General features: G+C 42.4%; 2 protein-coding genes across 4 annotated transcripts in view; both read left to right on the forward strand.

The window, feature by feature from the left end:
- The first annotated feature begins 27 nt into the window (after window positions 1-27).
- On the forward strand, window positions 28-16704 carry Nars1 (asparaginyl-tRNA synthetase 1). Of its 2 annotated transcripts, none has more exons than XM_027402754.2 (15): window positions 28-183; window positions 1141-1223; window positions 4107-4172; window positions 4333-4425; window positions 4510-4599; window positions 6223-6301; window positions 7398-7468; window positions 8710-8796; window positions 10831-11052; window positions 11153-11352; window positions 11701-11836; window positions 12529-12642; window positions 14320-14451; window positions 14773-14904; window positions 15637-16704. In XM_027402754.2, exons 1-15 carry the CDS (start codon window positions 141-143, stop codon window positions 15766-15768), a joined length of 1680 nt encoding a protein of 559 aa, XP_027258555.1. In that variant the 5' UTR covers window positions 28-140; the 3' UTR covers window positions 15769-16704. The 2 variants fall into 2 exon arrangements, with proteins under 2 accessions (XP_027258555.1, XP_027258556.1); XM_027402755.2 differs by having other exon boundaries at window positions 44-183; window positions 1144-1223.
- Window positions 16705-25120: 8416 nt separating this feature from the next.
- Fech (ferrochelatase) overlaps window positions 25121-27278 on the forward strand; it is a 32954-nt gene continuing 30796 nt past the window's right edge. For both annotated transcript variants that reach the window (XM_027402756.2, XM_027402757.2), the window contains exon 1: window positions 25121-25262. In XM_027402756.2, coding sequence (XP_027258557.1) covers window positions 25196-25262 — 67 coding nt within the window. In that variant the 5' untranslated portion in view covers window positions 25121-25195. The remainder of the gene's footprint in view (window positions 25263-27278) is intronic.

A 27278-nucleotide genomic window follows, 5' to 3' on the forward strand; every position in this document is an offset into this window, starting at 1 on the left:
CTCCTCCTGTAGCCAATGGATGTTCGATGTTCCGCTGACTCATATCCGCGACGGCTGTTTCACACAGTATGATGCAACTCCTCAGTCACGGAAGCCTTCTGTGCACGTTGAGGTGACCAGGTGGCGGGGGTGCAGAGTAGATGTCCTCGGAGGTGATCAGGGCGACCGCAGGGATGGTACTAGGTGAGTGGTCCAGTACAGAAATGTTCCGGCAACTCCCTTTAGGCTTGGCGCAGCATGGGCGCACTCCCAAATATTTGTGGGGTTCTGGTCCTTCGCCCCACATCTCAGACCTGGGCCACCTGGGCACCAGACTCGGTGGCCCGAGTCCGGTTCTGCTTCAGCCCTGTGGGTCCCTCGGCCACCGCCTTTCTGGACCAGCCCTACTGTGAAAGTCTCGTGATTCCGCCTACACTGGGGCGCTGCGAGGCGCTCCGACCTAGAGAAACCCCCAAATAAGCAGTTCTTCAGTTGATCTTCTGGGATGGATTTAAGACTTAATTATTTTTCGCACAGTCTCATTTTTCTGCTGAGATTTGCAGCAGTAAAAATAAAAGATTTAAGAGACCGAGGCAATGTCACAGTTAAACCTAGCAGTCGTGAGGCCCTCTGCGGTTTAGCCCCAGAGTTGGGTTTGTTTTGAAAAGCAGAGGGGACCGACGTCTTCATTTGCTGTCTGTGCTTCGTTTCCTGGGATGCTTGATTCACACCTTGTTCTAGTTCATCCTCAGTACATACAACCCTGTAAGCTGTATATTTTTCTGACTTTATAGATAAGGAAATAAACACAGAAAGGTTAAATAAATTCTCCCCAGGTCACCCTGGTTTTTAAGGTACAGCATTTATTTGATCAAGATAGGATGAATTTCAAAATTCTGGCTTTATTGTTGTACAGTCAAGTAAAGAGAAGTATTAACAGTTAAAATAACAAAAGTTCCTTTAGAAAAGTCAGATTTGTAATTTATTGTGTTAGGTGGGATAGTTTTTTAAAAGGAAGATTGGAAAAATAATAATGTTGATTTCTTTTGGGCTGTGGGAGTTTTCTGTTCCTAAAGATAGAAAATGGATGTAACAGCAGCACTTTAAAGAGAGAGTTATTGATGAATATGATGAGTAACTTTTCCATCTTTTAAAAAACAGCAGAGCTGTATGTCTCTGATCGAGAAGGAAATGATGCAACAGGAGATGGAACTAAGGAGAAACCATTTAAAACAGGCCTAAAGGTAACCTCATTGGGGTAACTGCTCCACATTTAGGAATGACTGTTGGTAGTGAAGTGAGTTGTCAAGGATTTTATCTCATTCTTTCTTTAAAAAGAAGATACCACCTTGTTCGTGGTGTGTGTAGGGGAGTAGTATTTGTGTGCCTCAGCACAGATATGGAATCAGAAGGTAACTTGCTCCATTTGTTCTGTTCTTCCTCCATGTGACTGTTGGGTACCAAACTCAAACTCAGTTCATCATGCCTAGTGGCAGTCCCCTTTACCCAGTGAGCCATCTCCTCAGCCCAGTAGTTTTATTTCAAGTCTCCCAAAAGGGGAAAGAAAAGGGTATGTACATACATGTTGATTTAATAGTATTAGATCAAACTTTTTTTTTTTTTTTTTACATTTAAAACAGTTATTTTCCCTTTCTTCAGGAGGAGTTTATCTCTGGACTTTTTCTCTCTAATTCATCAGATTGCCTGCATTTCAGCTCTTGTAACAGTAAAAGTTACCCCTGAATCACTCTGAGCTCGTGCCTGGGTGAGTCTAAGAGAGGTCTCTTGATGTTATTTATCATAGTACAGAGATCATCTTGACCTTGAGACTCAAAAACTAGACATAGCTACAGCCCATCCATGAACCACTTCTCAAAGCAGACTCATGATCTGAAGGGTGAAGACAAAAATGCCTCTTCAGTAATGTACTGCTATTTCAGGGCCTCGGAACATCATGTGAGGTTATCTCATTCTAACTGGACTATTACACATGTTCCAGGAGTTTTTCAACTCACAGCTGTTTCCACCAGGTTAAAGTGTGGTCCAAGGTGCCCCCACCATGCTATTTATTCATTGACAGACCCGTTGAACTGGAATGTCCGAGTCCTTTGGCTTTCACTACCCTATAAGGGGAAAGGTTAAATACTCCCTCTTTGGAAGAGCAAGACCCTGACACTCCTTTTTCTATGTATCCATATCTGGTCAATTCTTGTTTTTATAGATGCCTGACAACATCAGTCATCAAATCCTCTTAACCTGATCTTTTTAGATCAGGCCAAGTCACGCTTTAATATATCATGCCAGGGTCTTTTTTTGTTTTTTGTTTTTTTAACTTTTAAGTCTTTTTCAATTGAGACATCTCTTGCACTTTGCAAAACTGATAACACTTTAGGTGACCCTCAAAAAAGGAATGTTGCAGTTCGAGTATGCCATTCAGTTATGAGGAATGATAGGCCCTTTCCATCCCTGACATAAAAAAATGAGTATCAGTGTCAGGAAAGAATTAAATTCTGAGTGTTCTGCAGATGCAGCTGTGTGGGGCCATTATTGATGTGGTACAAGACTAATCCTATGGTAATTCACTGTTAAGTCTCTTGGTCTTTTCAGAAGATTCCTATTCCTGCTCTACAGCAGGCACCATAGTGGACTAAGTTACACTAAAAGGTTAGGGTTTCTCTTGCCCTTGATTTTGGAGCAATGAAGGAAAACATGGTCAAGAATAGTAGAAGAGGGAGATAAACTTGCAAGCTAGCTTCTCGGGTCTTGGGGGCTGGAGGGTTTAGAATATGAGTGAAGAGGATGAGGTAGAGGATTGGGTGCTCTGCATGTCTTTTGTGGGAATGGGTGGAGATTTTCCAGGAATTTGGGCATTCCTCCTTTTGTTCCTTTTATGTTTTGGGGGAGTTTCATTTAGTATGCAGGGGGGTGTCTTAGCTAATCTTAAGTCAGTGTTGCTAATGTTTCTTCATAGATGTTTATACCCCCAAGTGACTGTTCTTTGTAACTTTATGGCCTCTAGCTAAAACCAGACATCTCAGGGCCCATGACTCACAGAGCAGCCAAAGTAGGACAGTTCAACAGACCTAATGGGGGCTCACACAGGCAAAGACTAGATGCTTGGTAGGATCTCCGAATCAGGTTTTATAAATTTCAGATTTTATCTCCAGAGAGAATAAGACATTTCTTTTCCTGTGTGATGTAGTAACTGGAGAAATTCCCAGACAGTGCTCGACATTACTAAGATACTCATCTTTGCCTTGAGCCTATAATTCCCCCACTAGGAAGGTAAAGAGAAGAGGATCAGGAGTTCAAAGTCATCCTCAGCTACACAGCAAGGTCAAGACTAGGCTGAGCTAGAAACCCTGTTTTCAAAAAATTAGTTTTGGGGGACCAGTGAGGTGGCTCAGTGGGTAAAGGTGATTCTGCCAAACTTGACAACCTGAGTTCAGTCCCTGGGACCCACATGGGGAAAGAGAGCTGATTCTCCTCTGCCCGCCCTCCTCATGCGTGCACGCACACACCAGTCATTAAATAAAAGTATAACAAGCATTTTAAATTCATTTTTATGTTAACTGACTTAAAACACACAAATATAAACTTAATACAGTATATATATGCAAATATATAATACAGTAATGTCTTATATGCCAATATTGGTGAAAAAAGAATAGTCTCATAAGAATTTTTCGATTAAGTAGAGCTTAGCCTTCTGTGCAACTAACTGGCTGTTATTTTGTTGAGTTTCAGATCTGCCTGTGTTAAGTCCCGCCTTGGATACTTTATAAGACACTAACCTTTCAGATATTATTTGCAAAGGGGTTTTTGCTCTCTGCTGCCTCTTTTGTTGTTGTCATAGCTGTGCTTGTCCCTGTGTCCATTTGACTCTGTCCTGATAGGAGACTGAATACTATGTGGGTGAACTGGTTGGGGTTGTCTGTAGCATGACCTGGGTGTTCCTAGAGCCAGCTCCTTCTGAAGGAGACTCAGCCAGTCATCCTATTGGCACTGAGTTTTGCTTGTTGGGTCCTACCTGATACTTCCTTGGGCTCTTGGTCATGTTCCAGGCGTGGTTTTTGTTACTGATCATATAATATTAAAGAAATCTTTTTCTCCCCCTCTCCCCCAAGGCTTTGATGACAGTTGGAAAAGAGCCATTTCCCACCATTTATGTGGATTCACAAAAGGAAAATGAGGTAGGGTGTGCCAATTCTGTTTCAGGAGCATGCTTTGTGAATGATAAGTTTTTCTGAGCATATAGAGGTGTTGAAGATAATGGGTATCTTTGTGCTCTGTCTGTCTGTCTGTCTGTCTGCCTGTCTGTCTGTCTGTCTGTCTCTCTCTCTCTCTCTCTAGAGGTGGGATGTCATTTCTAAGTCCCAGATGAAGAACATTAAAAAGATGTGGCACAGAGAGCAGATGAAGAATGATTCTCGGGAGAAGAAAGAGGTGACTCAGCATTTGCCACTGTGTACATTTTTATAATACAGCACCCATAACTACATTTACCAATTCCGGTGTTTTTAAAATCAGGCAGAAGATAACTTACGGAGAGAAAAGAACCTGGAGGAAGCAAAGAAAATTATCATTAAAAACGACCCAAGCCTCCCAGAGCCAGCATGTGTAAGTGTCCGTCATTTCTGGTACTGTGGGCATGGTTGTGTCCAAGCTGTCTTTGGGTTTGCAGGGCATACTCATCTTTTGTTCTAACGTTTTGTCTTTCCTTTTTGGGGAAGAGAGAGACAGTGTTTTGAGTGTTGAGGTTGTTGGCTTTTAGAGGTTCATTTTGTTGCTAAAATTAGGAATTGTGTGATGAGTAGATTCTGCTCTCACTGACGGACACCAGATGTCGAGTACCACCTGGCCATGCTGGGTAGTTTGAGGCAAATAATTTTGCTCTCTGTAGTATCAGTTTCCTCACCAAAAAGTGAAAAGATCGAAATCTGTGATTTTCATAAGCTTTACAAATACATAAGAGGTATTTAATGATTCTTTGAAAGGAAGTTTGCTCCTGTGTTTTTTTCCTGGGACCCAGACAGGCGGCTGATTCAGGAGTGTGGCTTGAGCTCCATTCATATTCTTGCTGGCCAAGTGTCTGTCACCTCCTCCTACTTCCCTGCACCACCCAGTTCCTCTTTACATTTTCCTTTTTGCCTTAGTTTCCTGGTGTATAGGTGTGTACAGGGACCTGAGAGGCTGGGATTGTTGCTATTGTGGGGGACAGGCACATCTCATGTGACAAAGTGAATTCAATTATTAACTGATTTTCTTTAATAGTATCCCAAACAGTTTTAGGTATCTCTCACTACCAATTTTACACTAATGGAAAAAGAATTTTTCTTTTCTTTTGTTTCTACCCAGAATAGTAAGGTATTTGATTCTGAGCCTACAGTAGAATGACAGCCCACAATTTGTATTGTTCATGGTTTTTTGGTTTGGTTTGGTTGTAAGAAAAGCAGCACATGAAAGAAAGATGCCATTTGCCAGAGTTCAAGCAGAGGCTTTTTTTTTTTTTTTTTTTTTGGTTTTTCGAGACAGGGTTTCTCTGTGTAGCTTTGGAGCATATCCTGGCACTCACTCTGGAGACCAGGATGGCCTCAAACTCACAGAGATCCACCTGCCTCTGCCTCCCGAGTGCTGGGATTAAAGGTGTTTTTTTATTAAGGGAAAAGGATCATAAAAAGGGAAAGGGGAGGAGGGAGACAAGCCTCCAGGGATGTGAGCAGCAGGAGAGAGAAAAGAGGGGCAGAAAGAGGGAAGGGGGAGAGACAGCGGGGGTTGCGGGTAGTTTTTAAAAGGGAATGTAATGAATGTGCACAGGTGGTGCTCTTAGTGGTTGCAGCTGAGGGCATATCCTGTCAGGAACCCAAGGATAGGCCACTACAGTACTAACAGTTATGGTAGGGGTGTTGTTTGGTTGGTTTGGGCTTTTTGTTGTTAGTTTGGGTTTGTTTTTTGTTGTTGTTGGGTTTTTTTTGTGGTGTGTGTGTGTGTGTGTGTGTGTGTGTGTGTGTGTGTGTGTGTGCCAAAAAAGGTCTTGCTTGCTATGTATTCCTTGCTGACCTAGAATCTATAGAGATCTGCCTGGCTTTGCCTTACAAGTACTGGGATTAAATGTGTCTACCACCACAACCAGCAGTGATTGTTTTTAACACTTTACTACAATCTATGGATGGATGTAATATTAGTGAAAATGTTGGTCTGTGATAAATGAAATGATTCATAGTTTTCACCTAAATTTGACAGGTAAAGATTTGTGCATTAGAAGGATATAGAGGTCAAAGAGTGAAGGTGTTTGGCTGGGTCCACAGGTTACGCAGGCAAGGTGAGTGGGATGGTTTTTCTTGCCCTCTTTTCAATTTTAATTATGCTGGTCTTAGGTGAAGAACAGCAAAAAACATTTCTCTGAGTTTGTTTGGGATTTTTGCATACTGTCTTTTTATGTAATAATTTTTATGTAATGATGTAATAATTGATAGCCTAAATTTGTTCCCATGTGATGTGACACTGAAAGTTTGAAGAGTATTTAGATATGACTTGAACTGTTAGTAATCACATTGATCAAGAGGTGTATAATAAGTACATCATCCTCAAATTGAAGTTTAATTACTTAATGAGAAACAGGTGTGTGTCATAAGGAACGACGGATCCTGATCTGGAATGTAAACACCGAGTGCGTGCGTGCGTGCGTGTGTGTTAGGTTAGTATTCTAGTTGGTTCCCCCCATGTATGGTGAGTGTGAATTTGTGTTTGAATGTGTGCGGCATGAGTATGTGGAGGCCTGAGACTGATGTCTGAAATCATCCAGTAGCTCTCTTCCACCGTATGTGTTTGAGGCACGGTCTCTCACTCAAATCCAGAGCTCACCAATACAACTGGTGTAGCTAACCAGCTTGCTCTGGAGACCCCGTCTTTAAGGAGGCTGGAAGTATGAGGGAAGAGGGGCACCACACCCATCTGGCATGGGATTTGCATGGGCTCTGGGATCTGACATCTCACATTTACATGGCAAGCTCTTTAACCACATGCTGTCTCCTCAGCTCAGCATCTTAGTTTTGATTTTTATAATTGCTTTCATCGTGACCTTTTTTTCTCTTTTTATTAGTTAATTACTTAAGTGATTATCAACTCTTTCATAAAAACGAATTAGATATAAATGAGTGTTTAATTTCACATCCTTGTGCCCCTCCTCCTGAGTGCTCAGCTCTGTTCTTTACATTATGGGGGACTGACTTACTGTCCCATGATAGGATGGGTGGCCAAGATCATGTGGTTAGAACGTAAAGTACACAGAGATGAGGCTTGAAGGGGTGGGGGAATGTCAAACAGGAGGAAGAGAGATCTGGACTCTAATAACTGGCCTTGGGGCTGCTTTTCTGTGGGAGGATTGTGAAGTACCCTGGGTGAATTCTTGTTTCTAGGAAAGAATTTGATGTTTCTGGTGTTGCGAGATGGTACAGGCTATCTTCAGTGTGTCTTGTCAGATGACTTGGTAAGTATTTTATCTTACATATGTCTGAAAGATTGTATTTAATAGGGTTCATTATTGTAAGTTTTGAGAATTTTAGGATCTATATACATACTTTTAAATGTTTACTGTGTTAACTGTGGATACCTATGTCAAAACTGTTGTATATCATAAATGTAAAAAGTCTTGATTATACCTTAGAATAGTTAGAGAGAAAGCTTTTGTCTTGGAAATTTTCAGAAATATAAAAACAGAACAGTATAGAGTCTTATGATCTGCCCTGGGTAACCACCAGCTTATGGTGGGTCCTGGGTTGTTTCCCTGGATGTCAAATTCTTAACAGTGTCCCCTTGATGTTTATTATCTTCCTTTCTGCTCCCAGTTTTTTTGTGGGAGGGAACCCCAGAAATTGTTCTGCGGTGCCTCTTACATTTGAGTTTGGTTAATTCCCTGCCTGTGGTGTCACTTAGTGTGCTTCTGCTGTGCTGTTTGTAGGTGGAAGTTAGGAGTGATAGTGTTTGATACCCCTCCCTTCCCCCCTTCAAATGACTGATTCATGTGCAAAGCTCTGTCTGGTTATGTCAAGAGGCACATGATGCTCACTTGCCTTTTTATAATTATTAGCTTTAGGTGTAAGCAGCCTTATCCCACTGTTGTCAAATTGCCCATCACTTTTCTACTGATGACTTTGGCATGTACTGGTCATTATAGTGTAGAGGGGCTCTGTCCATTTAAGTAAAAAATGAACTGTGTGGATATGTGATGGGACTAGTGTCTTTTCTGCTTGTGCATTCAAGTAAAGGGGACTTAAATATGTTTTTATATAGCCGTGTGTTACTGAATGGTACCATGGTCCAAGGAATACATTAGTAGGCTATCTCACTGAGTACATATTGGGGTGTACTTTGCTATGATATCAGTAGGTAATATGAGCTACCTAGTAAGTAATAGTGCTCCATTGCTAATAGAAATGTTATGTGGTGCATGGGTGCATTGATACTTCTGTCTTCTCCAAAAATAGTGGTTTCTCTCTCTCCCACTCCCCCTCTCCCCACCTCACTCACACATCCCAGCACTTGCAAGTAGAGGCAGGAATATTAGAAGTGCAAAGCTGACTGGGGCTATGTGAGATCTCAAAAAAGAAATTACTCCTGACTTTACAAATATTTGGCCAAATAACTTGTTTGTAAATAATTCCTTTAACTTTAATAGAATAATTTAATATCATTGTAAGTAGCCTAATACGAACTTTGACCTTTTTACAGTGTCAGTGTTACAATGGAGTAGTCTTGTCCACCGAGAGCAGTGTGGCAGTATATGGAACACTAAACCTAACTCCAAAAGGCAAACAGGTGAGTGAGGTAAACTCATGGAGTAAAGTAATAGGAATAGGTATTTAGTAGTTTGTTCTCCAGTGTCTTATTGGTATATTTGGTGTTTGGCATATAAATACACAGATGTGAAGTACTGTAAATTCATTATACTGTGTCCTTTTCTGGTAAAATATAAGTGCTAACATGTTTGTCTTAGTCTGCTTATTGTAGCTATAACATAGTCTCATGGACTGGGAAGTTTATGTAAAAAAGTAAATTTTGTTATAGTTCTGGAGTTGAGGAGTCCATGATAGTGGTGCTACTTTTGGTGACAGCTTTCTTGCTGTGACATTAAAGAATGCATTCAGTAGATTGTGATGGTGCTGAACTGACTTGTTTGTGTGTGTGACAAATCTGGTTTTGTGATCACTTATCAGCTAACTCTGAGGTATTGATGGAATTCCTTCATGCAGGTAGGGGTTTTCTGCTGACCTGAGCACCTCCCCTTATAGCAAGTAAATGTCAGTATGACTTTAAGAAGATGCAGAACTCACAATCAAATCAAAATAACATGGGGGCACATGTCATTTTTAGTCCCTGCACTCGAAGGCAGAGGCTGATAGATTTCCATGAATCTGAAGTAAGTGTGATCTACATAGTGAATTTAGGACAGCCAGGGCTACATAGCGAGACCCTGCCTCAAAAACTAAAGACTCAGCTTTTCATCTTAATTCATTACTAATCATCCTGGATAGTTGTGCATCCACTCTGCTATGGTATAGGAATAACTTCAGCAAGGTAGAAATAGAACTTGACCATGCAGAGAATTGCAGAAAACATTAGTCTAAACTGAAACCTTTTGAACAGGAATTGGTAGTTTCTTTAAAAAAAAAAAAAAAAAAAAAAAAAAGGTAGAAAGTGGGGGTGGATAATATATTTGTGCTTTATCCAAGGATAGATAACCTAGTCAAATAACAGTTACCTGTGGGTAATTACAATTCAAGTAACTTCTGTGGTTGTAACTGTTGCCTAGGAAGAGAAACCTATAAATGTAGCATATTAACCACAAGAGGGAGCAAACACTCAGAGGCCATGGAAAAGCCTGCCCTGTAATAAAAATGAGTGCATGAAGTTCACCACACTTCCTGGAAGTGCTGTGATTGCAAGTGGAGTGGTTGTCATGCTGCTACTTGCTGTCCAGTGTTTGGCAACAAGATAACGACATGTTCCATGAATGTGAGGCTTTTAAAAAGAATTACTTTCTGTAGAGTCAGTAGGGAAATTTTTGATTTTCTTCAAATAGATACAGAAACTGCTTTTAGTAAAATATTTCCATTTAAATTTAAGACTTTATTTTTTTATTACTTCAATTATTTATACACGAGTGCAGATGCCCTCAGAAACCAGAGGAGTAGACCCTCAGGAGCTGGAATTAAAGGTGGTTGTGAGCCACACTTTAGGTGTTAGGAACTGGACTCAGGTACTCTGGAAGGGTAGGATGCATTCAACCACTGAACTAGCTCTTAAGTTCCACATTTAAATTTTGAAATATGAATAAGTATGTGAACTAAATCTTTAGGTAAATGCTAGAAAAATAAAACATGATGCTGCCAGGCAGTGGTGGTGCATGCCTTTAATCCCAGCACTCGGGAGGCAGAGGAAGGAGGATCTCTGTGAGTTTGAGACCAGCCTGGTCTACAAGAACTAGTACAGCCTCCAAAGCCACAGAGAAACCCTGTCTCAAAAACCCAAAATAAATAAATAAACAAACAAACCATGATAGTTGTAAGTAATTACTTCAGGTCATGGAGTTAGAGTTGATTTAATTCTTAATATATGCCTTCTTACTTACAAAGAGTGTGTTTGTGCATGTGTGCATGAATGTGTTCACATGGAAAGAAGTAGTAAATGTAAAATTACAACTTGAGTCACTAGGTCTCTAATTTCGGAAGCTGAAACTACCAACAATGTTCTTAGAACATCTTACTGAAAATTTGGGCCAGAATCTTCGTACTGTCAATTTAGTGTCTGTCTCACTCCCTCTGCTCTTCCCTTCCTCTTTCTAAACCACAGGCTCCGGGAGGCCATGAGCTGAGCTGTGACTTCTGGGAGCTGGTGGGGCTGGCCCCAGCTGGGGGGGCTGATAACCTGATCAATGAGGAGTCTGACGTAGACGTCCAGCTCAACAACCGGCACATGATGATCCGAGGAGAGAACATGTCCAAAATCTTGAAAGCACGCTCCATGATCACCAGGTGCTTCAGGGATCACTTCTTCGACAGAGGCTACTGTGAAGTAAGTGCCTGTTACAAGTCGCCTTCTACAAGTGACACCCTGTGTCATTTGGATGAGTGATGGCCACAGCAGACCTGTTTGCTCCTTCTTACCCTAACAGGTTACTACTCCAACACTGGTGCAGACGCAGGTGGAAGGTGGGGCCACACTCTTCAAGCTTGACTATTTTGGAGAAGAAGCGTTTTTAACCCAGTCCTCGCAGCTGTACCTGGAGACCTGCCTTCCGGCCCTGGGGGATGTTTTCTGTATTGCCCAGTCATACAGGGCTGAACAGTCCAGAACACGAAGGCACCTGGCTGAGTACGGAATGTCCTCCCTGAGCTGCCCCTCGGGGTGGGGATAAAGTTCAGCTGGGAGAGTGCATGCTTAGCACGCATAGGGCTCTGGGGTCTGTTGGCAGTACCACATAAAAGTAGGGGGCATAGTGGCACGTGCCAGTCATCCCAGGCGTTCAAGGCCAGCCTGAGCTATAAGACGCTGCCAAAGAAACAAGAAAAGGCATTTGGCTTCTTAGGCTTCTTAGTCTATTCTCTGATTTTTTTCCTTGACCATTCAATGAGGGTTGTGAGAGCAGGGCATTGGTTCCCCAGCCCAGGTCCAGATCTTTGCTTAAGGGAAACTTTGTGTAAAAGTGTGTCTGTTCTTCAGATTCACTCATGTGGAAGCTGAGTGTCCCTTCCTGACCTTTGAGGACCTCCTGAACCGTTTAGAGGACCTAGTGTGTGATGTGGTGGACAGAGTCTTGAAGTCACCAGTGGCAAGCATAGTGTATGACCTCAACCCGGTAGGTGTAGTGTTTTGTTTTCTGGAAATGAAAGAATTCCAGTCTTTGTAAAAGACAGAATCACTCTCAGTTTTTGTAGGTTTGTTGAGCTGAAGTAAGTAGATAATGTTTTGAAGACTTAAACTTAATATTGATAATTGCCAGTAACTATATTTTAACCTATAGAAGTGGTAGTCCGTAGTTTACTTCTTCATCTGAAATGCTCTTTTCTTTCATATTAATGGTCTGTAGGACTGCCTTCTTTTTTTAAAGAATTTATTATTGCTGTATGTTTACAGTGTGCTTGTACCATGACACCATGTGGAAGGCAGAGAGCAACTTTGTGAAGTTGGTTCTCTCCTTCCACCTTTTCCTGTGTTCCATGGATCAGACCCTAGTTATCAGGCTTGTCTGGCAAAGGCTTCACTTGCTGAGCCATCCCCAGTGTCTCTCCAGTCCCCTACTTGCACTGTCATTTTATTTTATGTATATAGCCGTTTTGCTTGTTTGCATGTCTGTGCATCTGGAAGCCAGTCGAGGATGGTTGTGAGCTGCCACATGGGTGCTGGGAACCAAGCCCCGGTCCTCTGAAAGAGCAGCCCATATCTTAACCACTGAGCCATCTTTCCAGCTCCCCCTTTTTGTTTGTTAGCAGACGTTTTAGTCTGGGTGTTTTCCTTTCATTCACAGCTTTTTTCTTCTTCTTACTCTAGAACTTTAAACCCCCTAAACGGCCTTTCAGGCGGATGAACTATTCAGATGCTATCGAGTGGCTGAGGGAGCACGATGTAAAGAAAGAAGACGGGACACTCTATGAATTTGGAGATGTATGTATCCCTTTCTCATTGCTTCAGCAGGGGTTGTGTGCTGCAGAAGGTTCGTGATGGGGGCTCCTTGATGCTGGATGCCCTAACTTGTCTTCAAGTCGATAGTGCTAGCAAAAAACATCTTAACATTATCTGAATTTGTGATAGAGTGAACTTTAGAACAGTGTCCTTTTTGTAGAGTTCCAAAACATTAGAGTTCCTTCTTTCACACAGCATCCTTTCTTACTGCTCTCATGGTTGTTACTCAGCAAACTCATTCCTAAGCCTCCCAAGCTAGGAGCCAAGCATGCATGTAGGTGTCAGTAATAACTGATTCAGACCTGTGTGCTTGACCATTCCTAGCACACCACTGGTGTGTGTGTGTGTTTACAGGTGAAATGTGAGTAGCTGCAACTCAGCACTTTTGCTTTGGGGTAAGATGGAATTTATTTTGAGAACAAACGACATACCAGGTCTCCACACATTGCCCTTGCTGTCTTGTAAGTTCAGCTTTTGATGTATAGCGTAATTTTGAAGCGAAGTTTTTAATACTTTATTATCTCTAGTACTTAGTGTGATTGAGTGGAATAGTCACCAGCTGTAGCGCCCAAATGTCCCAGTCCCTCAGGTGGGCTTCTCTCTCAGCCTGCTGTGACTAAAGACTAGTGACCCAGCTGACTCCTCATGTCTATCTTGAAGTGACACCCTCTTCTACCAGACGAGGTGGGCAGGGCCTGTGGCACAGGAAGCCTTCAGTGCATGCCGGTGTATATTGTGCGTTTCTGCCACCCCACTGCATGAGGGCTCTAGTGCTGGCAAACAGTTTGGCGGCTTTTCCAAGTGTATCTTCATCTTACACAGAACCCTCAGCATGGGAGGCAGATCCAAGCTAAGAGATCAGATTGTTCCCCATCTTCATCTTGGCTTTCATCATCTTGGCTTTCATGCCTAAAGGCATAGGACTTCAGGGACCAGAGCCAGTGACCGCCCAGTTCTGTGTCAGTTCTTAAACAAATCACTGAGTCTTGTCCAGTTCTCATCAGTTTTTACTGGGACTGGAGAGTTCTGGTTTGAATATGGTTTCTTAGAGGATGTTTTGGGAGAGAGACTAATTTATCTGGTTGATCATCATCTAATACTTTTTGGCTATTATTGCAGGTATGATAAATAACACTTGCAAACTTGATGTCATTTATTTATTTTATGACTGTTTCTACTATTGAATAAATGGTTTCTGTAACAGGAAAGGAGTGCAGGTCACAGTTTAAAGATGATTGCCATCAGTACCCTGCAGATTGGCGATGTCCTGGAGTATACACTGATTGTGTTCTGCTCTGGAGACCAAGTTGGACATGTTCGTTTGAGAGCTTGGATCTGGCTACTGACCAAGAAACTAAGCAGTATCTTGTCATGGTTTAGAGATATCTGGGTGGTGTGATCATTCCCTAGCAGCACTCAGCACACTGTGTGTGTGTTGGGGTTACTGGGGTGGGGGGTGTTGAAAGAAGCAGATCTTCCTACAGTTCCCTTGATAGCCACAAGTCAGTTTTATTCCTTTTTAGAAGAAAATGTTCTTATATGTATGTGTGTGGTTTTTAGGGCTATGTTATAGAAACATAGCCAGAGCTATGACTGGGGGTGAAAGAGCTGCTTTGTATTGGCAATTGTAAATGTTAATGAAATCTGGTTTAACCTCAGGATATTCCCGAAGCTCCTGAAAGACTGATGACAGACACCATTAATGAACCAATCCTGCTGTGTCGGTTTCCTGTGGAGATCAAGTCCTTCTATATGCAGCGATGTCCTGAGGATCCTCGACTTACTGAATCTGTCAGTTTGTGATTCTATGAGTATTAGAAAAGTTGTTCTTCTAAGGGACTTGGGACTGTCATTTGGGATAAGATATAGCTCATGGCAAGCATTTCATAAATCTTAGAATGACTAATTAAAGAAAAAAAATTTCCCTGATCAGGGTTGACATGTTCTGATAAAGAATTTGAGTAATACTTGAATTTTGCATAGTCACAGGGCTTCCTTTCAAGTTAGGAGCCTAGTTGTAATTTTTCTTAAAGTCTTGCAATTGTGTCTGGTAGACTGGCAGTGATTGTGATGTTTTTTTGTTTGTTTGTTTGTTTTTTGACTTATTTAAAGGTTGACGTGTTGATGCCCAATGTTGGTGAGATTGTGGGTGGCTCTATGCGCTCTTGGGATAGTGAAGAAATTCTAGAAGGCTATAAAAGGGAAGGAATTGACCCTGCTCCTTATTATTGGTATACAGATCAGGTAAAAACAGTTTTTAAACTTCATTAATTTTTGTTTCACTGTAATACTTTTTGCATACATTGAAGTGTATCGTATTGTATTGCATTGGATGCTCGAATCCCAGGTCATCCATGAGCTGTGCTTGCTTCATGTAGCATTTGGACATTGCCATTTTTGTCTTTAGGCAAGTTACAGACCAGTTTCATTTGTAAAGCTCCTTATCTGCTGTAGGCTGTTTTTGTTCTTTGATGTGTGTGGGTGTTTTGCCTGCATGTATGTTTCACCTGCATTGCCCTCAGAGACCAGAAGAGGGCTTGAGGTCTCCTGGAGCTTCCATTACAGATAGTGAGCTAGCAAGTGGGTGCTGGAATTTGAACCCCAGGCCCTCAGGAAAAACAGCTGGTGCTCTTAACTGCTGAGCCACCTTACCTTGCTAGTCCCTACTTCAGTTTTTAAGTATATTATTAGATCCTACCAACAACTAATACTGTCCTTCAGTCTCCTCTGATAAATCAAGGTAATTAGTTTGAAAGGTTGAAATTACCTCTTCCTTTTAGGGTAGCTTTCAACCCCCAATGTGTTTTTAGACTGAACTGTCCTCTCTTCGTGGTTTGTGGAATTGGGTTGAATTATTACTACAGTGAGTTAACTGTTATATTGTGGAAGTTAGCTCATTATACAATTTTAACATGATTAATTATAGTTTTAAAGTAAGCATACATTTCTTTCTCTTTGTTCTCATTTATTTAACAGAGAAAATATGGTACATGTCCTCATGGAGGCTATGGCTTGGGCTTGGAAAGATTCCTAAGTTGGATTCTGAACAGGTATCATATCCGAGATGTGTGCTTGTACCCTCGATTCGTCCAGCGCTGCAGGCCATAACCAAGTGCCCTGAAGCATGAAGGAAGGGAAAATGTTCATGAGATAAGACTGCCTCTGCAAAAGAACAAAAATCTGAAACCATCTCTTGATGTCCCTTTGGGTGTAGTAGCTTTTTTTCTGTCTATATGTTTTTCTTCCCATTACTATAAAAAGCAGTAGGTGTGACTTGAACATCAAGTGACATCGATGCCCCTTTAACAAAAATACTCATAACAAAATTTGAAGAAAATACATGGCATGTCACTCTTTAGTTGGGGAGACATTTTATCGTACTGTAGGTTACAATCACTGTATTAAATAAATGATAAATGCTTATATAGTTTTTACTTATGGTCTGATTTTCCATCAACTTTATGTTTTTGTCCTTTTAAATGTCACTGGAATTACTTAATTTATTACATACATGTTTTAGCAAATGTCCAAAAGAGAAATTGGCCATATGACATAAAAATGTAGTATTAAGTACTGCAGTTGTAGATATTGGGATCGAATACATAGTCCTTTACATTCGCTATTAATCTTTTCTAAATCCACACCGTGCTTCTGATTCTAGGTGTATGAATTGATAAAGAAAAATTTATGAAGGGGAATTGGGTTAAAATTTGCAGTGAACATGATTCAGATGATGTTTATTTAAATGGTTTCAACTAAGTCCTCAGCTTTCAGTCTAAGAGCAGGGCTCAGGCTGGGCCTTCCCCTTCTGATGTAATTCTGAGTAATGAAAAGTAAATGGTTCCAAAAGAATCTGCACCTGGAATCTTAGCCACAATAGGCAGCTAAATCACCCCTGCCACATCATTGGGTCCCATCTGCGCTGCCTCGAAGGTTTACTGAATGGCCAAAGTGCACAGGTGACTCAGTTCTTCTCCAAATGCATGCCTTGTGTTCTGATGGGCTGTATTCCCACTAACCAATAAATGAACACTTGTCAAACCATTTCTCTGGCTCACTTTCTCAAAGCTGAACATCTCTGTCTCACATTTCATATCTTATACATTTTAAATCTATTTGTCATTGTTATTGGATACTGAAATTAGTTTTAGTAGGGTTACATGACAGTAAAAGAATTAGTTTTTAAAATTAGATACTTGGGTCCTAGTTACAATGGTTTTTGCACTTTCGTTAGTTTAAAATCCATTCAATTTCCTACTGTTTTGCAAATAAATAAAATGACAGGTAGAAATGAGACATTTGTGATGGAGTGCCTGGAATTGTAAATAAGCTGTACTTAGCTTCAGTTTAGCAGTTGGCCTGACCAAAATTTAGGGGAAGAAGTTAGGCTCGGTTAACTTGAATTTTTATTGTATAAATAGGTTGACAGTAGAAAGACTGAAACAGAGCCTGGGTTAGGTGAGGTAAGGGTTATGGTAAAGGTTATGGTGACCTGGGACCAAGGAACTGACTATGAGTGGTCACATACCCCGTTCATGGGCACTTGCCCTCACTGTGTGATTCTTGCTGTGCTCTGAGGATCACAGATGCCATCCCTCATCCCTTTCAAGGACCAGCTTGTAGACACCACTGGTTCTAGTTCCTGCTCTCCTCACTAGGATCCAAGCTCATGACACTTTCCTCTCAGAAGCTTGTTGATGTTCACATCAGAAGCCTTTCACTTCTCCTTCTGAGGTAGACCTGCTCAGAGAGGTGAGAAGCAAATGCTGTAGGAATTCATTAAAAATAATGCCCAACTTGGGATAGTTCGATGTTTCGCTTTATGCAGTGGTATGAAAGATTAGCCTAGAAAGCATTTTGTGTTAAATACTTTATAAAGTATGCCATATGTTAGAGGATTTTGCCTGTTAGTTAGCTCAGTGCTCTGTATGTTTAGGCAGGTTAGGCCACACTGTATTATATAAGGTATAAAAAGTGTATTTTCTACCTATTGTAGCTTATGCTAAGGTTATGGGAGAGTAAACTCATTGTATGCCAAGAAGCACCTAGACTTAGCTCTTCCCCACCTTGCTGTGTGTAGCAATTCCTAAAAATGTCTTCTTAAATACAGAGGATAGCTCAGCTCTGTTGTTAGTAACCCTGGATGCCCATTGTAATTATCTGATGACTTTATAAATAGTGGTGCCTGGGTTTTATACAAGACTAGCTGAATCTGGATTTATGGAGTTTTTTGATTTTGTTTTTTTAAATTCCGAAGTAAAGCTGGGATAAGGTGATGCCAACAGTCACTAAAATGAACCTTAAGGCTCTCTCCTTACTGTAAGTACTTAGGTCCTTGGTGATCTCTAGTTGAAGTGGAATACTAGAGAAGGGCTGGGTTACTGTCTTAGCATTGTTTATGTCTTTCAAGCCATCTAGGAACAAAGGTGCCATGATGTTCAGGTGCTTTAATTCATACCATCTGGAAATTGTTCAATGAAGTGACTCTTATGCTAAAAGTTTATTATTATTTCTTGGGTTGTTAGGTAGACATCAGCCTGATCAGAATTAAATGAAGTCATGAGTGTGGACACTGAGTTCTAGAGTGAAAGTTCAACTTTTATATCTGATAGAGCCTACCGGTTTAGAGACATGGAAGTTGTCCGAGTTTAGTGTAATTGGGGAGAGATGGCTCAGTGGTTAAGAGAGCACTGGCTGCCCTTCCAGAGGACCCAGTTCAATTCCCAGCAACCACATGGTGACTCAGAACCATCTGTAATGAGATCTAGTGCCCTCTTTGGGCCTGCAGACATACATACAGGCAAAACACTTATATAATAAATAAATTAATTTAAAAAGTTTAATTTAAAATTTACCTCCATGTTGCTGGACCAGTGCTTTTTGTCATTGATGCTTCATTTTAGAAGTTATCTGTTCTCTGGAAGACAAGAACTGTACTTTTCCATCTCCCCCTCATGTCTCTATCTTTGCACCCCCATTCTCGTTTCTGCTGGCTATGTAGCAAAGTGGGATTACTTTCCCTTCTGTGCCTTTCCGTTTTCCTTACAATTAGTATCAGGTTTTTTTTTTCAGTTGATTCAATTCCAAAAGACATTCAGACATCCTGGGTAATCTTTCTGTTAACATCTTCCTGTCAAACTCTCCTGGGCTGCCTACCCACTTTTACTAGAACTTTTGCAATTTGTCCAGAAGTGCAGTCTTCAGTTGACCATGAGATAGGGGAGCTGTGCCCCACTGCAGAGTGGGGACCGGGATATATGACAGCTGCTTTCACAGATTTTTCAATCCATCTCATTATAGCATGTTTTCCCCATCTCTACTTCCAAAGGCACCTGCTGCCGCCAGTCCCAGCCACTAGGGATTCTGTTGTCTAAATCTAAATGGTTCTTATTTTAGAATGGCCAGCTTACAATTCAGTTTTTCTTCGGCTGGCTGAACCATGAAATATTGATTCATCTGCCCTCTGGCTTCTAAAATTCTGTTGCTGTGGTATTCTTTCCCTCTTATTTTTGATTTGTGCTTGAAAATAAAAAGCACCCCCCTACCCCCACCATTCTAAGACCTCTGTGGAGATTTTGGTGGGGTTTGGGCCAAAGTGAAGCTAAATCTGTGTCTAAGCCCCGTCCTCACCCAGAGGTCACAATTCTGTATTTTGAGCATACAAATCATAATGAAGTAACAGGAGGGATATGCAATCATTAGCTGATGTGAAAGACAGGTTGGCCAGGAATGAAGACGGATGAAAACGAAGGTATGAAACGTAAAGACTGTAGGTGATATTCAAGTGGGTCTTGGGAGGCTGAGAGGCTTTATCCTTGGACTGTGATTGTTGAATGGAGTTTCCATGGTGCATCCCAGATCAGCTATGAGTCTGAGTTCCTAGGTTCTCAGCTGTGGTCAGCAGCTTATCACCACACTGGCTGTGAACTTGTGAGCCCCAGTGCTCTTTGGTCCCTACCCTTGTTAGCATTTTCTCTTTGAAGTTGTATTTTGAAAGAATGGAACAACCCCCACCATGGGAACCAGGCACACCTGGGTTCAAATGCCAGCCTTGCCCCTGGCTGTGTGGCCTCAGGCAACTCAGTGGTCCTCTGCAAATGTGTTTTACTTATCTGTGGAATAGGGTAGGATCACTTTTCAGAGTGTTGTTTTAGTGAATAGAGTTAATGATTGGCATGGTCTAGACATTCAACGGAAACCCCTCTTTAAAATCAGTGATTTCTTTTTCCTGTGGCTAATGTGAGTGTGAGGCAAGAACTAGGCTAACTTTCCTTACAGCTATGGTTAAAATCCTGTGTCTGTTGACTTGCTCAGGAAGAGCCCCAGTCAAGGACAGGTTGTTGGGAAGGAAAGTGACTCATTGGGCTTGAGTCCTACAGACCAACTCTAGTGGTGACTGCAGAATGCTGTGTCTCTCCAGTAGTCAGAACAGGATGTTGCAAAACCAAATAGTTGGTCTGTTGGATTTTGTGTAGTCACAGGTCCTAATATCTCGAAAACATGTTTGTTTTGTTTGCTTTGGCGTCCAGGTATTAGAATGGGGGTGGGGTGGGGGTGGAGTTTTGAGTGAATGGACTTGTACTGTTAGTTTTTGGAGTCTTTAAATAATTGCCCAGGGCCGTGTGTGCTCATGGAGACAGGCATTTGTTTTTTTTTGTTGTTTGTATGTTTGTTTTTGAGAGACAGAAATCATTTAAAGTCAGGACAGAGCTTTTCTTTTCCCTGTGTGCCCCTGCCCTGCCTTTCTCTAGCATCTGCAACATGTTCTAGTCTTCTCTTGTAAAATCATTTCTGTGGTTTATGTTTTGAGACACGGCCTCACAAGTTAAAGGCAATCCTACCTCAGCTACCATGCTGACAGTTCCTCTTGGAAATTCCAATACCACTTGGGTGAGCATTCCTTTGCCCTCAGAGCCTGAAGTCAGTTAAACTTGCTCTCACCCTTAGGTCCCACACTGTAAAGACATTTATTGCTTACATTCAATGTCTCCTCCCTTAGCTGAATGTGAAAAGAACAGCTCTGGGAATCAGAGTTTCAGGGAGGAGTGGAGGTAGAATCAAAGCCAGAGGTGTTGAGTTAGTGTCAGGGCTGGGTAAGAACTGAGCCCAGCGATAGTGCAGCGGCACTTGAAGCAGAGCATCCATACAGAACGGTGCATGCATCCTATGTGCTCTGGTCTGCAGTTCACAGGTGGGGATAGCATCCAAGATATCCACATAAAAGCAGGATGATGGTGCTAGGGCCGGGGCCTTATGCAAAGGGGCTCAGACGCCTGGCTCTTCTGTAGAGAAGAGAAGTCCTGGAAGCTGGCTCTCTAGCCCATCTCCAGCCTCACTTTGCTCAGACCATGTGACCTCCTCGAAGACCCCTCCTGTCTCCTAAAAAAAATTTAATGTTCTCCTAGATCCTGCATGTGTGTGTTTATTTGGACTATAGGGCAGTTGATTCCAGTACAACAAGCATTCAAGCCCTTCCCAGTCACTACCAGAAGCTAGGGAGAGACCAAGATGGATCAGGGGGCATGTGGCCCTGTTGACACACGTTAATGAAAGGTTTCTAAAACTCAAGTTTGAAAATGAGCAAAATTTTGAGACTTTGTCTCGTTGACTAAGAAAACTAATACAGGCTTCATGCAAGCTCTGGAACCCTTGTTCATGTTTCACTGGGTAGAGTTCTTGCTCTGGTTTCACCTTTGCAGAATTAATGTCCAACTGTGTTACAGAAAGTAGCAGTTCCAGCCTCTCTGCATTCCTCTGCCTTCTCTGCTTTCCTCTCTGGCCCCTAGCCATACCTATCTTTATGTTGTATATCTTCATCTCTTTTGTAGACAGTTCTTAAGTGACCTTCTAGAACGTTCCATGTGGGTAGCGATTATTGCCCAGTGCCATACACTAGGGGTCTGACAGTGGCCCTGCCTTCATACTTGTCTCATAAATGAGCTATTTGCAAGTACAAGTTCCTTTAGAACTTTTTCACACTTATCTACCTGGGGCAGTACTTTTCTCACCGTGGACACACTCAGTGAGTGTGGGCACTAGTGGGCTCCAGACTCCTTGTGGTTAAAGAAGGTGGAGTCAAAGCATGCTGTGTTTGGATCTGGCTTTAGTGGCTTAATTCTTAATTGTGGGGACAATGACTCAGGTTTCCCTGAGTGATGATTCTAGGCTCGCCATTTGTCACATGCAGCCACTGTTTCTCTTGGACGGGATCCCTTCCCCCAGTCTTTTTCTGATTACAGAGACCAAGTCGAGTAATCTAAATTTAGTTTGTGTAGCTCAGAGGCGCCAATCACTGCAAATAATGAATTAGGGGAGTCTCCCCTTCCCTGAAGCACTGAGCTGAAACCAACAAATTCATTTTAGTTAGAACTACAGGCTGAACTCCAGAGTGTTGTCTGTGACAGGCGAGTGCTTTATTCACTAATTAAGTCGCAGGGGCTCAGACAAATCTTCTCCCTCGTGGCGAGTGCTGCTTGTCTCAGTCAACACAAAGCCCATGTCTTTCAGCCTCTGTTTGCTAATGGAATTGGTATAGAATGTTGCTTAAAACGTAAGTTGGGAGCAACATATATGTATATATGTGTGCAAAGATATATAAATCCCATAGTAGGGAGAGGAGCACATGTATGCAAGCGTATGTAAATCTCATTTCTTTAACCTTCCAAGGGCTTTTTACATTTTCTGTAACCCTGAATCCAGAGTTCACAACTTCTGGGCTAAGAACATAGTTTTTTTTGTTTGTTTTCGGTTCCTTGAGACAAGATCTCTCTATAGAGCACTGGCTGTCCTGGAATCACTATGTAGACCAGGCTGACCTCAAACTCACAGAGATCCACCTGCTTGTGAATGCTGAGATTAAAGCATGTGTGCTATGTTCAGCAGGAATTTTTGAAGCCAGGTTTGGTAGTATATGCCAATGCTTAAATGATAGAAGCAGGAGGATCAATGAGTTCAGATGATCTCAGCTACATAGTAAGTTCAAAGCCAATGTGGGCTATAGGAGACAATCTTAAGAAAATAAAAAAGCACAATACACCTGTTTTGGTTTTGTTTGTTTTCTATTAGCTCTGGCTATCCTGGAACTCCCTCTGTAGACCAGATTGACCTCGAACTCAAGACTTCCTGCCTCTGCCTCCCCAGTGCTGGGGATTAAAAGCGTTCGCCACCACACTGCTTTAAATGGAACTCACATGAAGTACATTTTATGTGCTTTCATTTCATAATAATAATAAAAAATACTCACTGCGACGCTGTTACATTTGATGTAAGGGCAACCTTGAATATCATTTTTGTTATCAGAGTCAAGAATTAGCAAAAGGGCTTAGCCTGGTGACTGAGGCCTGTAATTCCAGCTACCAGGAATTCTGAGGCAGGAAGGTTCAAGGCTTCAAGGCCTGCCCAGACACAAATTAGAAAAAAAACTCAAAGTCACAAAGTTTTGCTTGTTTTCTTTTTTTCTTTCTTTCTTTCTTTTTTTTTTTTTTTTTTTTGTGTGTGTGTACTCTCATTAGCACAGAGGACAGCTGTCATGAGTGGGTGCTTCCCTTCTACCCTGGATTCCAGGAGTTGAAGGTGGTTGGACTTATACAAGCACTTTACCTTCTTAGCTAGCTTTCCAGCAGCCCAAGTTTTGCCTTCTTTTTTAAACCCATGAATCTGCAGTATGTACATCAAGAAGCTTTATACACACAGACTTTTGAGTAAGGTTTTCAACATCTGTAAACAAATAAAATGAAAGAAATGATGCTTGTAATTCTTGAAATGACATTTATTGTCTTGAATACAGCATTTTTGTCAATTCTTTTCTACTTTCTGGTCACTCATAAACTTAGCCTGTCTCAGCTGCAGTTTTTGAGAACTGGCCGAAATTTGCCTCATCACTAATCATTTTAGCATGTCTCTGGGAGAGGCCAAGGAACCCCTGTTATCTCCACTTAGCAGGAGTGCTCAGCACCCAGGGTGACAGAGCGACTCCTTCGGGGTCTGCCAGAGGTGACAGAAGAGACATAGTAGACCAGTGACATCATCTCTAAATCGTCTAGCACAGCATTTCTAAGTGTATTGTGGAGCCTCTGTAGTTACTTTCTAAATGAACTTAGCGAAGTTGCGGCTTTACATGGGCAGCACTGCTATCCACAAAGGTCATCTCCTAATGGGTATTCTGGGTTAGGGTTGACTGGGTATTCTATAAGGCCCCTGCGTCCTCCCAGCTGTTGTCATGTTCTCCAGATGTTTGTCCCTGCACAGGCGGTTTCCCGCTCCTCCACCTTCTCGTGAGAAAGGAAGCAGCCCCCTTGAGAACCCAGTCTCTCTCCATCTGCATCTATTCCCTAACTTTCCCCCAGTCTCTCTATTGCGCAATCTCTAACACCATTTTGATTTTGAAGTCAAGAATTGGTAAAGGACTTGGCCTGTTGGCTCACTATTGCAATCTCAGCTACTGGGGAGGCTGAGGCAGGAGGATGACAAGTTCAAGGCCCACCCTGACAACTTAAAAACCCCTGCCTCAAAATGAGATGTAAAAAGAGAGGCCACATGCCTAACGTCTGTGAGGCTCTGGGCTCAGTCCTCAGTGCTGAGGGGGAAATGCACATGAAAATAATTTAGAACAAGTTTTACTATGGTTTTCTCAGGGAACATTATCCTTGAGTTTGAAGATTCAGTTATATGATTTGTAATACATGTACATTTTACATCTGTTTTATAAACACAACAAATAAGCCAACAACTCAGATATTAGCCACAGAAAACTAATGGCCAGGTTATCCTTCTTTTTTCACTCTCTTCTTTCCTTCCTCCCATCCTTTCCCCAAGTCTCCACGAGGACTTCTCCCATCAGTCTCACTCGACCGTTCTTCTCTCTTCCTAGTGTGCCAGGACTGGGTCTTCTAAAATGCTGTTCTGCTTATTTTGTCTCCACAGCCCCTTTCTAATCCGTCTGCATCTGACCTCCTCCCTTCCTAACGCCCTCACACCAGCAATACTAACTCTGCTACACACACACACACACCCTCTGTAACTCTGCTACACACACACACACACACACACACACACACACACACACACACCCTCTGTAACTCTGCTACACACACACACACACACACACACACACACACACACACACTCACACACACACACACACCCTCTGTTTCTGCTGTGAGAACAAGGTGAAAGGGTCTGCACTGAACAAGGTAGAGCATCGAAGCAATCAAACTGGGAAAGGGAGGCAAAAGTCTGAGTCGTGGCGGCCGTTCCAGTTTTAACCAGGTTGGCCTATTCGACCGGCCGGCGCCACAGACCTAGCGGGACTCTGGGTGCACTGACCCGTGGTGGCGGGAGCTAGCTTGATCTCCAAGCCACAGGCCTTATCTGGCCCTGGCACAGATTCCAACCAGCAACATCTGCCTACTGGGGCCTACAAGCCCCGCCCTCCCGACCACACCCCCGGGCGGCCCTCCTGCTGGCCCTGCCCCCGCAGGCCCGTTCGCTGGCCTTGCTCTAGCGCCGCCGCAGAGGATCCCTGGCCGTCCCGGAAATGCTTTCGGCCGGCGCCAACATGGCTGCGGCCCTGCGGGCTGCGGGCGCGCTGCTCCGCGAGCCGCGTAAGTGGGGTTGCGTCTGCGATCGCGAACGCGAGGAGCGGCCCGGAGGCCGCGGGTTCGAGTCGCAATGGCCACCTTGGGGGGTGGGGCGGGGCTCGAGCAGTAGCTGCATTTAGTGATTATGGGAGGGAAGGTCTCTACCTAGAGACTCAGACGTTGTCATCATCACTGTTGGCATCTGCCTTGCAGTTCGCTCTCTCCTGGTGACAGTCTCGCTGCTTATTACTGCTCCGCCCAGGCCAATGCTATGGTTTCTGGGAAGAAGGACCCACCGTGCGCAGGCCCGGACTAGAGTTTTCGTGGAATATTAGAGAACAAATGAAATCTCAAGTGCTGCTGGCACACCTCGTTAATGTAGGGTGTGCCCACTAGATGAGCTGCTGGGACTCTGGGAGGAACACACTCGGTTGGATCATACTGAGCAAGGACGGTTTGAGCCAGGGTCCCAAGCTTGCCAAACTTGCTTATTTGCTGTGAAGATTAGGACCCAGGTGAAGTAGGCAGCAGGCAGCGTAGAGCCCTCAGTTACTGACTACCACAAGTGAGACATTCACTTAATGAATTTGAATGGTGACTAGACCTGACCTGTTTCAAAGGAGTTTCCTAGTCTCTCAATTTGGCACCTACTTCGAGTGGAGAAAACATACTCCAAACGTCCACATGTTATAGTAAGTGCCTTTGTTACAAGACAAATGGGATACGTTGAAGAACAGCCCCCTAAGGACACTGAGCAACAAAAGGTATTATCTTTAAGATAAGGACAGTGCCAGTAAAGGAAGTATCAAATTAATCTTTTCTTTCACCATCCTTTCCAGTGGCAAGTAAAGCCTAACAGACCCAAGATTGGAGGTCAAAAAACAATATGAGAAATGAAATTGTTTTCTGTGGAAGTCAGAAGTAGCTAAGTGAAAGGACTCAGAAGTTACAGAATATCTCAGTTCCAACTTCATTACAGGCTCCAATGCTTTGAAAAAATATTTTTCATTCCTTGAGAATTTCATATATGCATACAAAGTATTTTGATCATATTCACCCCAATCTCTTTTCCCTAACTCCTTCCAAATTCATGCCCACTCCCCACCCCTCCTAACTCCCTGTCTCCTCTCCTCTCTTTTTTAAACTCATAAATCCTACTCATACTACCTATATACCCATGGGTATGGAGTCATCCACTGGAGTGATGGTTCTCAACCTTCCAAATGCTGCACCTCTTTAGTACCATTCCTTATATTGTGGTGGCCCCCAAGCCATAAAAATATTTCTGTTGCTACTTCATAACTGTAATTTTGCTACTATTATGAATTGCAATGTAAATAACCCCCAAGGGTTGAGAACCATTACGCTAGAGCATGGTCAGCTTATCAGGAGCCTTGCCTTTTAAAAAGAGCCTAACTCTTCCCTCTTTAGAAGCCATTAATTGACAATAAGCTCCTTAGCTAGGGTTGGGGGCTCAGGAGCCCCTCATCACACTATGATGGAAGGTTGACTTGCTTGATTGTGTGCATATCTTGTGCAGCAACCACAACTGCAATGATAAATTCATGAGTGCGGCAGTCTAGTCATGTCCAGAACACAATGTTTTGCCCTATTCCTTTAAGAGCCAGTCTTTCTTAAAGTCTCTTAAAGTCTTTCTGCCCCCTCTTCCGTTATGTTCCTCAGCCTTTTGTGGACAGAGGCTATGATCATTTGTGGCTGAACACTTCATTCTTGGCACTTTAATTGTGGGTTAACTGCTTATACTCCAGTTTTTAAGGTGGTACTTTTATCATTTTGGTGAACAGGAAAAGATTAATATTAGCTAAGAGAAAATTGAATATTTTCTGCAACTCAATTCTGGAAATGAAACTGGAAAAGGCAGTTTTATGTTCTATGTTTTTATCATTTAGAAGTAGTAAGATGTTTCCTTCAGTGTGTCGGATACTATACAACACACACACACACACACAGAGAGAGAGAGAGAGAGAGAGAGAGAGAGAGAGAGAGAGAGAGAGAGAGAGAGATGTGTTTTTTTTTTTA

The sequence above is a fragment of the Cricetulus griseus genome, chromosome 2 (assembly GCF_003668045.3).
Source record: "Cricetulus griseus strain 17A/GY chromosome 2, alternate assembly CriGri-PICRH-1.0, whole genome shotgun sequence".
NCBI lineage: Eukaryota > Metazoa > Chordata > Mammalia > Rodentia > Cricetidae > Cricetulus > Cricetulus griseus.

Excerpts from the sequence above, each read along its gene's own strand:
- Nars1 (XM_027402754.2), top strand. The coding sequence starts at position 141 with ATGTCCTCGGAGGTGATCAGGGCGACCGCAGGGATGGTACTAG. Across the intron at positions 4,426-4,509 it reads ATTCTCGGGAGAAGAAAGAG|GCAGAAGATAACTTACGGAG; the intron begins GTGACTCAGCAT and ends TTTTAAAATCAG. Across the intron at positions 14,905-15,636 it reads ATTATTGGTATACAGATCAG|AGAAAATATGGTACATGTCC; the intron begins GTAAAAACAGTT and ends TTTATTTAACAG.